Source organism: Chenopodium quinoa, unplaced genomic scaffold (genome assembly GCF_001683475.1).
Source record: "Chenopodium quinoa cultivar QQ74 unplaced genomic scaffold, ASM168347v1, whole genome shotgun sequence".
Classification (NCBI taxonomy): Eukaryota; Viridiplantae; Streptophyta; class Magnoliopsida; order Caryophyllales; family Amaranthaceae; genus Chenopodium; species Chenopodium quinoa.
This window is the reverse complement of record NW_018743448.1, coordinates 86,895-101,849: the sequence shown is the minus strand read 5'-3', so window position 1 is coordinate 101,849 and position 14,955 is coordinate 86,895. Positions and strand designations below refer to the sequence as shown.

Genomic DNA, 14,955 nt, shown 5'->3' with positions numbered 1-14,955 from the left:
ATTTATTACTTTGAATTATATGATAATTTATCATACTCAAAACCTTGGGTGTCATATTACTATGATAATTGTGCACACTATATGTTTTGAAATCCAAGCTATATATGTATATGTGTATTGTTTGAGATTAGGCACGATATCCGAAGTGTTAAATGTTACTCACAAAGATTAAGGAAATTTGGGACAAATAAGTGCCGTAAATCTTTTGCCATTCTCATAGAAATATGAGCAGTTCTTGAAGTAATTCTAGCCTTACAATCGGGGTGTGAATTGGAAGGTAGTTGTGTTACCCTTAGGGAGCAATCATCACTGAGAGCCTCGTAGCTTTGGTGGCAAAATATGCTTCTAGGACAGTCGTAAAACTCGTCACAGCTTATATGAGATCTACAATTATGTATCCCAATTTTGTCTAATTTCACTATTATTTTCATGGTTTTAACATCCTTATTTATTACAGGTTTGACCTTTTGCATCATTCACATAACCCACTTGTACCAACATTAATGATTTATTTAAGAACAAATATACTTTGAAACCATATGAATTGGAATTGTCTCAATGTATAATTTATAAACTAGTGTGTGTGAGTGACACTTTGAATTATTTCATTTTTATATTAAACGCTTTAAAAGACATGTTATTTTTTTTTATGGGTATATTAAAATATAATGGCAACAATAGCTTATTTGGATTTTTTTTGTTTTTAATTCTACATTATAATACTTGTATGTATTTATATATAAATATGGATTAAAAGATCATGATTTATTTCCAGCTAAGATGGTAATACGTATGGTTTGTTTGGGGTTCAATTCTCTTTGTATGCATTGCTTAGCGTGATACGGGTGTAAGAAGGGATACATACACAAATTTGGGAATGCCTTTTAATAGATAGTTAGATGTGGATTATTTAAGAAAAAAAAAAATATATATTTTTTTCCTTCTTGAAACAATACAGAGTAATAAAAAAAATAAAATTCACACCGTACAAAAAAATTTACAAGTACTTGGTACTCCAGTTTTCTTTCCAAAATAGAAAAAAACTTGGTAACTCAGGAGAGAGAGAGAAAGAAAGTGCAATTCCAGCAACCCCGATCACTCGAACCTCTCCAAACCCAATACCAATCCATCAATGGACGGCGTAGTTGTCGGCGCCGGCGGCAGAGGTGGCGCCGCCGCAAACGGTGGCGGCGGAACAACATTGTCGGAGGTTTATCAAAATGCGAAGAAACTACAATTGAAGATCAGAGACTCCCTCGAAAGACTCGAACGCCTTGAATCGTCCACCTCCTCCGCCTCCACCTCGCCGGAGTTCGCTTTTGATGTCAAGAAAGATATCTCCAACCTTCACTCTCTTTGTTCTGATATGGATCATCTTTGGCGCTCCGTCGCTGTTAAATCTCAGCGTGATCTCTGGAAAAGGTTTTTATGTTTTCTCTCTCCTAGGGTTTCGATTTTTGTTTTTGTTGATTGTTTGTTCTATTGATCTTGATTTCAGTTTCTTTTGGATGATTTTGATTTGATCTAGGAATTTTGCTTGATTTGAATTTTGCGTACAGTTATGGTTAAATTCGTACAGAATTTTGGAATTCGCTCGTGTTAATTTTTATTTGGAATTTGATTATGATAGAAGACGTTATCCGTTGTTTACTACAGTATGTTGTAATTCAAGCTAGCATCTGCTACAATTGTTTAATTCTTTGTTAGTACTATGCTTTATCGTATTGCAAAATTGCCAAAATTTAACTAAGTTCTCTTGAAACACAATTGAAATGCCTTGTGGCCTGTTATTTGGATTTGAGATTGTAAATCGGTTCTATCGTGGTATTTTGAGATTGTCATGTGGATTTAGCTGTGATACAGAGTACTTCTCGAAGATATTACTAGGTAGTATCCTAATGCTTATCCATGTTTGAATGCAACTAATTTAATGGCGGTCCATTTGAGATTTTTCATTAGGTGAATTTGCAGTTTGAGAAATATTAACTATAACTTTACTGTATAAGTTTTGTTGTATAGAAAAGTTTACTGCTTGTCTGCTGGCTTTGTATTTCGTCATTTCGTGCAAGGATGTTTACATGAGCATGATTGTATTTTATTGTTAACCAGAAAAGTTGAGCAAGTTGCTGAAGAGGCATATTCATTGAAAGAAAGTTTAGACAAATACTTTATGAGAAACCAAAGACGGATGCAGGAAGCAAAAGAGAGGGCTGAATTGCTGGGAGGAGCTGTACGTAATTTCTTCGTAGTCTAAGCTAGAGCTTTTGAATATATGCACTTTAGTTGATATATCTTTGTTTACTATATACTACTTAATTATCTTATATTGCTGCTTCATGCTCTAGAACGGGGAATCTTCTCATGTCCTAAGAATCTTTGATGATGAAGCACGAGCAATGCAGTCAGCTCACAACTCTTCAAGGATGTTGGAAGATGCTTATTCAACCGGGGTGGCCATTCTTTCAAAGTTTGCTGAGCAAAGAGAAAGCATGAAGGTAACTTCTTTTGCATTGCTGGATTTCAGCTTAGCTGGATACATTTTTCATTTGTTCTTGTCCAATATGAGCTTTGCTTTTTTGAGTTTGAAGTTGTGTGTTAAGATTGTCATGCACGTAATGGTTCTAGATAGATATTAGGGTTTTGTGTGCATGACATATTATATATACAGTACTCTGAATAAAAAAGGTATATATCAGTAGGACTTTGTTAGTGAGCAATTGAGTATAATTTCTCTAATAATTTCCATTTTAACCTTGGCTCTACACCCCCCTTCCCCCTCCTCTTTAGGCTACTGAACTGGATGTAATTATGATCTAGACTGATAAGTAAAAATACTGTATCCATTCAATATATTGTGGATTTCTGTAAAGATATACCTTAATGGTGTCAATGATATCCCACACTAATGTCCATGATAATGCAACTCCACCTTGAATTATATACCTGTCTGGTGTCTATATGAATCTTCATTACCAATAATTGGAGTGGTATTGAGTAGTAATAGAACTTTGCAAAGGTAAACTCATTGTTGGGGATAGAGCTGCAATTCATGAATATTGAACTCATTGCAATTACCAAACAGGTCATAAGTACTTTTGTCTCATACCTCACCCTTTACATATATACTTTTTATCCCCTCCTTTCTTTTCTCCATCTTCCACCTTAACGGCCACCTTGGTTGCACGAAAACTGTCATTAAGGTCATGTTTCCTGTTTCGAAAACTGTGCAACTCGGAAACTTAAGATGAAATTTTTTTTTTTTAAGAGACCAGCAAACTTTTTAGTGTTTTCCCCCTTAAGGATCTTTAGAGTCATAAATTTATCTTTATCTTTTGAAATTCTTTGAACAAACCTAGTGACCAAACTAATGTATACCCTCTTTTAAGCAAAGCTATTGATTTAGGTTCTAATTTTTGCATTTCCACATTTCTATTGCCTCACCCTTTTTACAGTTCATCTATTCTTCCCACTAATAGCCCCCATTTTCTCAATCGGCCCTGACTACCATCTCCTACTTCATCATCTCTTGCCATCAATCAATAGCACAGTTAATTTGGTACAAAATATTGATAATATAAAGGGAAGAAATAAGGGATTTTTTTTTCCTTTATTGAACTTTTGAGTTGATCAATTATAGTAATTCTCAATTTTTTTTTTAATATACACATTGTATCTCTTCTATCTAATCAAGGAACAATGTAAAAAGAAGTTGAAGAAACAAGTCAGATAATCCTTAAAAATAAAAATGAAGAATAAGAGTTAATGGTACATTGGTATCAAACATGTAGGGATAGGCCAGAAGACCCATTAAGGTGTTAAGTGGTTATCATACCCTCACGAGCAGGTTTTCCAAGAGTTTGGAAGTTGTAAATCAAGTGATCTATCTTAAATTTAACCCATAAATTATTGTGGCTCAGTGGGTTTCATCATCTTCTGTTTAGGACATTTGCAGTTCCCTACCCCCTCCCTAAATTTATAGACTTTGATTAATAGCATCTTAAAACTATATTGATCTAAAATTCTAAATTGTGCAACTAACTGAATTTGCAAAAGTATAATACTGTATATAGGTATATGGATTTTGTGAATTAATCTATTAAATCATGCAAGTTACTTATGTGCAAAGATCAACTTTTGAAGACCACAAAAAGCTTCTTGAGAGTTGAAATGGCTATTTGGGATAGGGGAAGTATGATAATTTTGGAATTGTAAGGGAAGGAAGTTCGTTTGGTGATCAGCTTGATGATTTAATGGTTTTTGTTGCTGGAGTTGAATAATAGGATTAACCATTGTGGTATGTGGCGGCATAGGGTGTGAGCTGTTGGGTATAGAGTGCTTTACCTCATTTCCCTTTCTTGCCACAAATTTTTTTTTTTTTTTTTTTTTTTTTTTGGGGGGGGGGGGGGGGCGGTTTCCAGGTCTTTGCTTCTATGGCATACTCCACATTGTAATGTCTAGAACACTGTCTTCCACCTTAATCGACTATTCAACCTCAATCCAATGTGGGTTGAAATGGGAGTTGAATAGAGTCCTGACTTTTAGCTTGCTTGGTATGCACAATATTGATCTTAAGCTCTTGGTTAAAGTTTTTAGAAGGTCTAGCAATGGTGAATGGTTTCCTGTAGAAGGTTGGATTGATTTTGTGAGTTGTTGGTAGAGGGTGAAAATTAGTGAGAGGAGAATGAGTGGAGAAACGAGGGATGGTGATGGAGGGGAGGATATGGCTGTTTTGGGGTTATGGCGTGCTATGATTTTTTTGGGGGAAAGGGAGTTGCATGCTGAGGTGAGGCGGAATTAGTTGGGAGTTGGCTTGTGGTGATCGTTCAGAGATGATTGATGGACAGGTTGTCACAGACTCTTAGGAAGAAGCTGATTCTGACGAGGAAGGGGAGGGTAGAGACTAGAGAGTTGATTGATTCTGCTGCATTAGCTGCTCTTTTGAAAGCGGCAACTAGTTCTGGTGAGGCGGAATTAGTTGGGAATGTATGGGCGAAGAGGGGGGTGGGGGGGGGGGTGGAAGAGCTAGTGATTGCAGAGAATGGAGAAGACAAGATGTAATCTTTTAAATCAGACATATCTGATGATTATAAGGTATGACTCCATGCGTTAATGAGTAAAAATCTAATATAGTGCCCTAATAGTTATATGTTGAAGCCTTTAATTGTCCTGTAAGCATGGCACATGAAGTTGAAATACGAAGTATAAATTAGTTACTACTTGATCAGTTATTCTACTAAAACTTTGAAAGGAAAGCTAGGCTCTCTTTTTCTACTAAAATCTGCATGTTTCTCCTTTATTGCTGCTAAGGAAAGTACTTACAGCAGCTACTCTGCAAGATTTAGCCTGCTTGTGTATGAACTATATTAAAAACTTCCCTGCTATTGCAAGGGCAATGTGGCATATGTTGACCCCGCCGCTTACTCTGGTGTTGGGGAAATTTGATTTTATATGTTTGCTATGAACAATCTTGTCTATCCCATTACATTAGAAGAAAATGAAGGGAGTAGCCCTCTCTTCATTGCTTTATTGTTGATTTTTTTCATTATTGCATTGTTTCAGAGTGCACATCGCAAGTTACTTGATGTCCTGAATACAGTGGGGCTCTCCAACTCGGTGCTTAGGTTGATTGAGAGGCGGAATCGTGTTGATACTTGGATTAAATTCGCTGGAATGATCCTCACTTTTGTTGTCTTGATTATGTTGTGGAGGTGGAAACACTAACAAACCCCATTTATGATCCATGATGGATACCGTAGTACCTTACTGTCTGAATCTGTCCCTTTGTGGAAAGACTGGTATCCTTTACGGTTAATGTCACCATTCGTGGATACTGAATGATTATATTGTAAAAAGATTGGTCTAAAGCAGTGAAAATGATTCAGGTCTCGGTATTATGAGCTTTTGACAATCCATGGAAATGTAAATAGTTATACGTTGTTTTAGGCTTCTTTTAACAGAAGTGGTGCTGCCAAAATTCTTGTACGTTGTTTTATTGTAGTTTTTTGAAATGTTATTTTGTTGCAAATTGGAAATTGTTGGCTTGTGGGTTCATTGGATACATGGTCGACTGGTCGTCGCACTGGTCTGTTTGCGTTGGACAGGAACTTGGACTTGAAGATTGTTTAACGAAGTAAATTTGGCATATGGCTCAATTGCATTCGTGTTACTCATTCTTCATAACATTACGCAATATGAATTCTTAGTTAGAAAAAAAAATGATGTGTTCTTTGAATTATTTCTTTTCTAAAAATTAATATGGAAAGGAAAATGAAGTAATTGTCCAAGAAAAAGAGTCTTCAACATTGTGACATACAACACTTGATCTCCTAGTCTCCTATTCAATATAGTGACAAAAGTTTCAACATATACATTTGGATACTGACTACTTGACTAGTCATTACTCATCAAGTTTATATTGCACATACACTTTACTAGACGTGACAGTAGGGGGTTACGTTATGAAACTGCCTCCTCTTCTTCTCATCCCCTTTTTCTTCCAATACTAATGTCCAAAGTAATGCAATGTTACCGTAATTAATTGTGTTGTTCTTTATAAACGTCCCTTACCTCACAAAGTTATGATACCATCCTTTTCTTTATAAACGTCCCTTACCTCACAAAGTTATGATACCATCCTTAAATAGTAATGGATAAAAATGAAAGAGACATAATTTAGGATGAACTTGCCATACCATATTTACAATGGTTATGGACAATGATTATTCTTACAAATTTATGTAGAAATTCATATAGATGTCATGTGGATGATCAACTAGCTAGGTTAGTTAAAATCTTGAGAGGTGGTACTCAAGACTTGAGGATAGATCTCGTCTATATTATTTGCCTTTGTGGCTCTCTGTACGTCGAAAAAAAAATACAAATATTACCACCATTCATTATCATTTGCCAAATGAGCATTTTGCTGGTAATACGTTCTTCATAAGTTTTTTTTTTTTCTTTTTTTTTCTACAAAGGACAAGTAGACAAGATTTGATCCCACGCTGTGAATACCACCTTTTAAAACATTAATCAACTACATTACTTGACACTCCTCTATAAGCTCTTCAATATGTATGCTTTGATTTTATTTTATGCAATTTTTGGGACTGAAGAACTTTATACTTTTCTCTCACTAATTATAAAAGGCATAAGTCACCCTAGGTATTTGAAAGTAACTCTTATAGTATGAGGTATGACCACATATTATAGTTAAGTCCAAGTAAAAAGTAAAAAGTAATCCCTATCTAATTATACATTAATTTAGTTTGTATTTTAGAAAATTTGTTAACTTTATGTTGTCATGAATATTTATTACTTCTCTTTATTTTGGAAGTTTTTTTTTCCTCGTCATTTCTTGTTGTATTCTCAAGATTGCTTGCACAACTTTAATTTAGGATGATTTCCGTGGCGTTGCTAGACTATTAGCATGTTTTAATGTAAAATTCAAGCTTTCCTTAGAAATGATTATCATTAGAAATGATTATCATTAGATATGATAGTCATTTCAATAAATATTTAGACTATCTTGAAATAAAAACCTCATATTATAATATGTGAGAATTGTTTTCGTCATTAAAATAGAGATGAGACACCACATATGATAAGTAACAAAATGCACATATAATCATAACTCGATTTTAAACATTGAAGAATATTAAGTCTCTTGACATTCGAGAACATACACGAAAACTACTCGTGTACGTAGTTTAAATTGTTACATGGGTTTGGAATTGGTTTAGTGTAATTGAGATAGTGTAGATTTTTCTAGAGATGCACACACAAACAAAAGAAGGTCACGAACTTACGATTACAATTTGCAAATCTCTTGCAACTTGTGAATCAACTATGTATCGAAATAAGGGGATAAGATGAGGGATTAGAGGACTACAATTCCACACGCAATAGTTTTATTGAGGTTATTTTTTTTATCTTTTATTTTATTTTGTTCTTTAACTATAATTTTGTAGAAAATCCAACACTAGAAACCAAAAATCAAGGCTATCGAATGATAATGAGCTCAGTGCATTACTTATCACTTTTCACTTGTGCACATAAATCCATCAATTTGTAGTTTTTAGTAAGCGGAGAAACCATATTATAATCAACCGTCACTCTTGTTAGGAAGCCCGGTGTGACAATGATTTACTACCTCCATAGTCCATTTTATAAATAATTAACTAGGTTATCCCCGTACGATGCACGGTTAGATTTAATCTTTCTTGTAATTTATATTTTGTTACATTAAATTGTCTATAAAGATTATAAGTAGATATGAAAATAATTTACATTTAAGAATATATATGAACCACATTATTTACAATTAATAATTGAAATAGTCAAAAGAAAATTATTTACGGAATGCATATTAATGAAATCTGAAGAAAAAAAATATATAGTATATAATTAGCACCAATGTCATCAAAATTATTATTTTAGCTTCCAACAATTAACAGTTTGTATAGTAGTTTGTAGAAGCACCTATTTGATTTTTTTTAGTCAAAATTCATAAACGGTTTTCAAATTAATAAAAATAGAGTAGTTCAGCTTTAACAAAAAAAAATAAAGATGATGTCATTAAAGCATTTAGGCGATTTTTTTTTTATGAGAAAGCGAGATGTCTACAAATTTAGAGAAAGATGATGTCAGTATGTTTTGTTTTAGTATTAGTTAATAGATACGTTCAACTTAACACACTTATCAATGTATTATTTTAACCATAAATAAATAAAAATAATTAAACAGTACTCTCTAATGTCAATTCCACATATACAAAACTATTTTCAGCATAACACACTTTATATTATGACCATGAATCAACCCTCACGATTTAAAAGTATTTGTATTATATTTGTTCTTTATGTTCTACCTACTTATTATAATTACGCAATTTACTATTCAAAAAAAAAAAAAAAAAACTATGCAATTTAAGAAATTATTGAAAAATGTGAGAGTGTGTGAGAATGTATTAATGAGAATAATTTGTGTAAAAAAAAAAGTAAATAAAGTAAGATAGAAAGTAGGAAAAGGTGTAATTATTGTAGGATTGAAAGATAAGATGAGGTGACATGAATAAGAGAGAAGGAAAACAAAAGAATGCGCCTCACGCGCTTGGAGCATAAGTTTCCAAAACCATCAACTGACCCCTGTTTTTACAAAACCACTTTTCCCCTTCAACAAAACTCCGTCGGGCTACCGGTGATTTGAGTGGGTTGGCTTGCTCAGCTCCTCGATTGTCGGCAAACCCCCCAACCCCAGCCAAGCAAGTCGTCATTGGAGGCTTTAATCAAGTGTCGTCGCACACTCGTACCTAGTTTCTCTCTCGTGCTCTCGCGAACGAGCCTCGTGGTGGTGGTGTCCTGACCACTACCTTGTTACCTCCCATCCCCATCTAGTAGCTCAACCAAGGCGCCACCAATGATTTGATCTTTGAGCCGCTACACCCACCTCTATCGGCGACGATCGGGTTGCCTCAGAGGACAGTTGTTTCCCTCCTCCATCAGCCCTAGCCTCCTTCACGTTTTAAGTCCGCTGCTTTTTGGGCCCCGAGCTCCGACCGCTGGGTTGTCGTTGTGCCTTTTACCCAGTTCCTTTTCAAAAAAAATAAAAAAAAAGTTTTTAATTGGGTTATCTTCACCCACGATCTTTAAGGAAGGTTTTAGTACTTTAATCTTTTATGCTGGGCTTCGTCCTTCTCTGTGATGTTTTTTATGACTTTAATATTAGTTTGCGACTTTGAATCAAGGTCTGCTTCACCTTGGTTCTGTTTGTGTGTTCTTTTTCGTGAAGTTGTTAGTCAATCTCCGTTGGTGTTAGTAGTTTGTTATGGACTGCCAAAAATTACTTAGCGCCCTTACGTACACCCACTTGAATGATGATTTTGACGAAAGTATTGTCAAATTTTCCAAAAATAATTGCCCCCAAAACATTCTTAATCAAGCAAAAGAATTGAAGGAGGAGGGCAATACTTATTTCAAGAAAGGTGAAGTCGTTCTTGCTGGGGCTAAGTATGACAGAGGGTTGAAACTTCTGTGCTTTTGTCTGCCAAGAGATGAAGATGATTGTGTCTTTCTATGGAACCTTTCCATATCCTTTGAGTTAAACCTTGTACCTTGCGCCCTAAAAGTCCGGGATTTCGAACAAACTAAGGAGCTCTGCTCATTAGTCATTATGCTTGATGGTAACAATACTAAAGCCCTTTACAGAAGGGCTTTAGCCAAAATCAAGCTTTATCAACTCGAGGAGGCCCATGAAGATCTTGGCAAAGCAACTAAGACTGAGCCTAAAAATCAGGACATCCTTCGCGAGATGGAGAAGATGGAGGGGCTAAGAAGACAAGCTAGCAAGATCAAGGGAAAGAGGGGCACTGAGGAATCCGACTTGTCCCACACCATCTTCAACAAAAAGGGGAAGATCAGCAACCCCTCTATCAGTCTAGACTCTTTTGGGTTGCCTAGTAGCGTTGCTCAGATTGATATCATGGCCTTACCCATCATGGATTCTGTTATAATGAGATGATGGTAGAGAGCCTTATCACTACATCTAATGTTCTTACCCCTTTGGAAAAGGAAGACAATGATGCTACTAGCTCTCCGAACAATCAGGATTCTAGACATGATAAGGACATGGGGCTGAGGAAATTTCATATGTTCCTCAACGGATTAAGAAGTAATCAATCCCTTAAGATTTTCGATTTGTTTTATTCGGATCGGATCTCACTCAAGGGAAAACCTTGAGTTTCTTCAAACATTTTGATGTATCATGGATGACTATACGAGTGAAGGAAAATACCACCTATAATTGGCATTTTGAATCCCATAAGGCAAAGGAATCCAAAGTTCCTGAAACCTTACTCACGCCTACTAGGATGGTGGGTCCAAAAAAGAGGTGTCGCAACAGGAAGGGCCTAAAGGAAAAGGCCAAGCGATCCTTGGACTCCGCCGAGGTTAGCCACACTGTTGGACTTCTTGTTAGATGATCATATACCTACTAGCCTAACTTCTAGAAACTATGATGGTTCGAAATTCGAGGAGGGGAACGAGTTACATGCGAGAGATTTAACTACCACTGATATCGATGAAGTGGAATCCGTAGGCTCTAATGACGACGACCCCATGACTGTTGAACCCGGCCATGTGCAGCCCTCTCCTCCACTCTCTACCTTCATGTTCTCTACCATGTCAAGAAAAAATGGAAGGGCAATCAAGTCAAGGGTGAAGAACAAGAAAGGTAAAAGGCATCCTAGTTGTTGTTTTTACAGGCTCAAGAAACGCAAGGTAACAAATTTGGAACAGCTTAGGGCTAGTTCTGGTGATGGATCTTCTCAACCCCCTTATTTGCATTATCAAGCAGTTCATAGCGTCTGTAACCCCAATCCCCTTTTTAGTTCTTGTATTAGTTTGGTTAAGAGATTTAAATTGTCTCGTTGTAGTCTTGAGTCAGTTGGGAGCTAGCCTCCTTTTTGCATCGTTGTCAAAAAAAGAAAAAAAAAAACGAAAGATAAGATGGTAAAATGGGTATAACATAACTAGAATAAAATAAAATTGATCATCTATGATGACCTGGCCCGCTAGCCCCATCCGGCTTGGCCCCAAAAAAGTGCAAGTTTGCTGGACCCTAGTGCAGTTAGGATAGTTGGATCACGCTCTATAAAATGAACATTTAGTAAAAAAAAAAGAAAAATATAAACACATCAAAAAAAAAAGAAAAACATTTAACAAGTAAAAAAATTTAACATTTAATGTATTAAAAATGAACATTATTATTATATAATCATAGAATTGCTTGACCACACCCTATAAAATTACATTTAGCAAAAAATTATGAACATGTCAAAAAAAAACATTTAGTGAAAAAAAAATGAATACGTTAAAAAAAAGAACATTTGGTAATAAAAATTGAACACGTAAAAAAAAAATGAACATTTAGTATACAAAATAACATATAGTAAAAAAAAAATATGAACATATTAAAAAAAATACACATTTGGTAATTAACAAAAAATGCACATGTTAAAAAAAATGAATATTTGTTAATAAAAAGTGAGCACGTAAAAAAAAATTGAACATTTAGTATATTAAAAATGAACAGATTTTTATATAATCATAAAATAGCTAGACCATGCCCAATAAAATGAACATTTAGTAAAAATATATATGAACCCATTTAAAAGAAATTAACATTTAGTAATAAAAAATGAGCACGTGAAAAAATGAACACGTCAAAAAAAATATGAACATTTAGTATATTAAAAATGAGTATGAATTTCATATATTTATATAGGCTAAAATTCATTGTATATAATTATTGACGAAAAACAAAGATAAAATAAATCGTTTAAAATATGTCCATTTTTATGTACGAAATGTTCATTTTTAATAAACTAAATATTCATGGATAATGTACTACAAGTTTATTTTTTACAGGAATTATACAAAAGTTCAATTGTAATTATTCCAACTCTAAAAATTTGAATATCCACCTAAAATCTAATCTTGGTTCATCATAGAGAAAATAACTATCGATCTATAACATGATTGATTAAGAAACAAACGAATACCAAAAAAAAAGGAGAGGACAGAGAAAATTACTACAATCAATTGATATTTATCATAAATTCATGACATCATTACAAATTGACAAAATATACAAAAATTATAGATGTAATATCAATCACATTTTCAAAAAATTTAACCTAATTAAAATAAGTTATAAATCAATGACATAAACTAATCTGTATCAACAATCTCTTCGGGAATAACAATTTAATCCATCACGAATCAACAAAATACAGAAAATAGAGGAGAAAGAAATGTCAAAAGAATAAGACAATGTCAAGAATAGAGGAGAGAGAGAAAATTTCAAACAAAATTAAGAATTAAGGAAAGAATTAAGAAAAGAGATACATGTAAGAATTAAGAAAAAAGGAAAGAAAGAAGGTAGGAAGAAGACTGCATGAAGAAGGAAGGAGAAAAAGTATATAGTGTGGTGTAGCAAGCTAACCTAAAAACACATTTTCTGTTAATGCCCTGAGTCCAGCCTGAAAAAGCCCGAAAAACACGCTTTGTCCCGAAAGCCCAACACTTTTTACGGGTTTGAGTATGATGTTTCATGCTAAGGCCCTGTTCGGCTAGAATTATGATCACCTTTAAGCAAAGTGGGCAAAACATAAAAAATAAAAAAATAAAAAAATTCTAAATTGAAAAGGATAAGGGAGTATATTTTTTAATTCATCGTGCTGATGGGATTATAATGTTGATTTACCCCATAATTCCCTAATTTTAGTATAGAATTGTGGCATATTCATATGTTCCATCCTCATCAACATTTTGTGAAGTTTTTAAAGAAAATAAATACTTTGAACTATTATAAATAGGAAAAATTGCCAAGATCGATTAATATGACATGTTACTGGTCTTCTAAAAAAACAACCTTTTGATTATTTCGGAAGAAAACGACCTTTGACATGCATCTCCTATAAATAGAACGTAACCGGTCAACCTATTTAATAAATTAAACCTCACCCCCACCCATCCCCCATTGTTGTTGAAAACCCCCCACCCACCCTCATTGTCGTCGAAAACCCCCATCTAGCCCTCATTGTCGTCGAAAACCCCCTCCTCCCACACAACCGCTGAAACCTTTACCCCTACCCTTCACCAACCTCAAAAACACCATCGAGCCCACCCCACTCCCCACCAACCTCGAAAACCGACAAAACATCAACGAAGGTGGTTGGTGCGCGGCGACTTGTGGTGGTGGATCGGTTGGAGGGGTATGACGTGATGATCAAACGGAAAGGAGGTTGATGGACTTGTCGAATGGGGATGGGGCTGGATAGGGAGGGGGTGAACGGGAAGTGGGAGGATTTTTTTTTTTTTAAAGAAAAATGTTAAAATAAAAAAAATAAAAAATCATTACAAATCACAATGTGACACGTGTTTGATTTAACCACCGATTATTTAATCTATATAAGATAAGATGCGTGTCAAAGGTCATTTTATTCTTGAATAGTCAAAAGATCATTTTATTTCTATAAGACCTGTAAAAGGTTGTATGAATCTTGACAATTTTTCCTAATAAACAAATGTCATTATTATCATTTGCCCTCATGTTTAAATAGAAAATGGCAATTAGGCTTTGTCCTTTTCGCCTTAAATAAAATGTTCTAGTCAGATTTTTCTAAAGTTAAGTCTAGTTTAGTTGGATCTTGTTATTTAGATTGGTCTTAATGTATACTATTAAAATTCTTTCAAAAAAAAAAAAATGTATACTTTTAAAATATCTAAAATTTCATAGTTTTTACAAAGCTATGATAGCACAAAACATATTATGAATTAGACTCGATTTTTAAATGAAACATTCACAAGTTAAGCTCAAACCAATAGTTATCAAACAAACCAAGTTTAACCACACATGAGCTTGACCTAATTTGGGTCTTGAGCTTGTTATCACACAAGCAAAATGAACATAGTATGATAATTAGTGTTCAACTTGGACTTCTGCATTTCTTTCGGATCAATGAGACATGACTCGATTCATTTGCATCCCTTTCTAATTTATTTTTTAAAAAGGTAATAAAAATAAACATTAGGACGCCATCCTCATGAAGGAATCTCTAGCTAATGTATAAGAGAAGGAATTACAAACATCAATATCCATCATCTCATGAACTAAATGTCCTATATTAGCGATCCAATCTGCATTTGCATATTTTTAATGAGCAAAACTCATTTAATACCCTATATTAACAAGACATGTTTATATCAAAATTGCTCTCTCCTCCCCTCACATGGATATATATCCTTCTCTCTCCTCCACTCCCATGGCCACTATTTCCTTCTCTCTGCTCCCCTCCCATGGCCATGCCCATGATCGACCACTTTCGCGGCTCTAAACCAGGTGGCCGGCTGAACAAAAGACACCCTAGTAGCAAATTATGTAAAGTGGGGCCATACT

General features: G+C 34.6%; 1 protein-coding gene across 1 annotated transcript; it reads left to right on the top strand.

The window, feature by feature from the left end:
- The first annotated feature begins 1,001 nt into the window (after positions 1–1,001).
- Positions 1,002–6,013, top strand: LOC110739216 (membrin-11-like). The gene is made up of 4 exons (XM_021919670.1): positions 1,002–1,422; positions 2,110–2,230; positions 2,346–2,495; positions 5,560–6,013. Exons 1-4 carry the CDS (start codon positions 1,133–1,135, stop codon positions 5,719–5,721), a joined length of 723 nt encoding a protein of 240 aa, XP_021775362.1. The 5' UTR covers positions 1,002–1,132; the 3' UTR covers positions 5,722–6,013.
- The last annotated feature ends 8,942 nt before the right edge of the window (positions 6,014–14,955 follow it).

Coding starts and splice junctions, on each gene's coding strand:
- LOC110739216 (XM_021919670.1), top strand. CDS start 1,133: ATGGACGGCGTAGTTGTCGGCGCCGGCGGCAGAGGTGGCGCCGCCGCA. Junction 1,423..2,109: donor CAGCGTGATCTCTGGAAAAG/GTTTTTATGTTT, acceptor ATTGTTAACCAG/AAAAGTTGAGCAAGTTGCTG. Junction 2,496..5,559: donor AGCAAAGAGAAAGCATGAAG/GTAACTTCTTTT, acceptor GCATTGTTTCAG/AGTGCACATCGCAAGTTACT.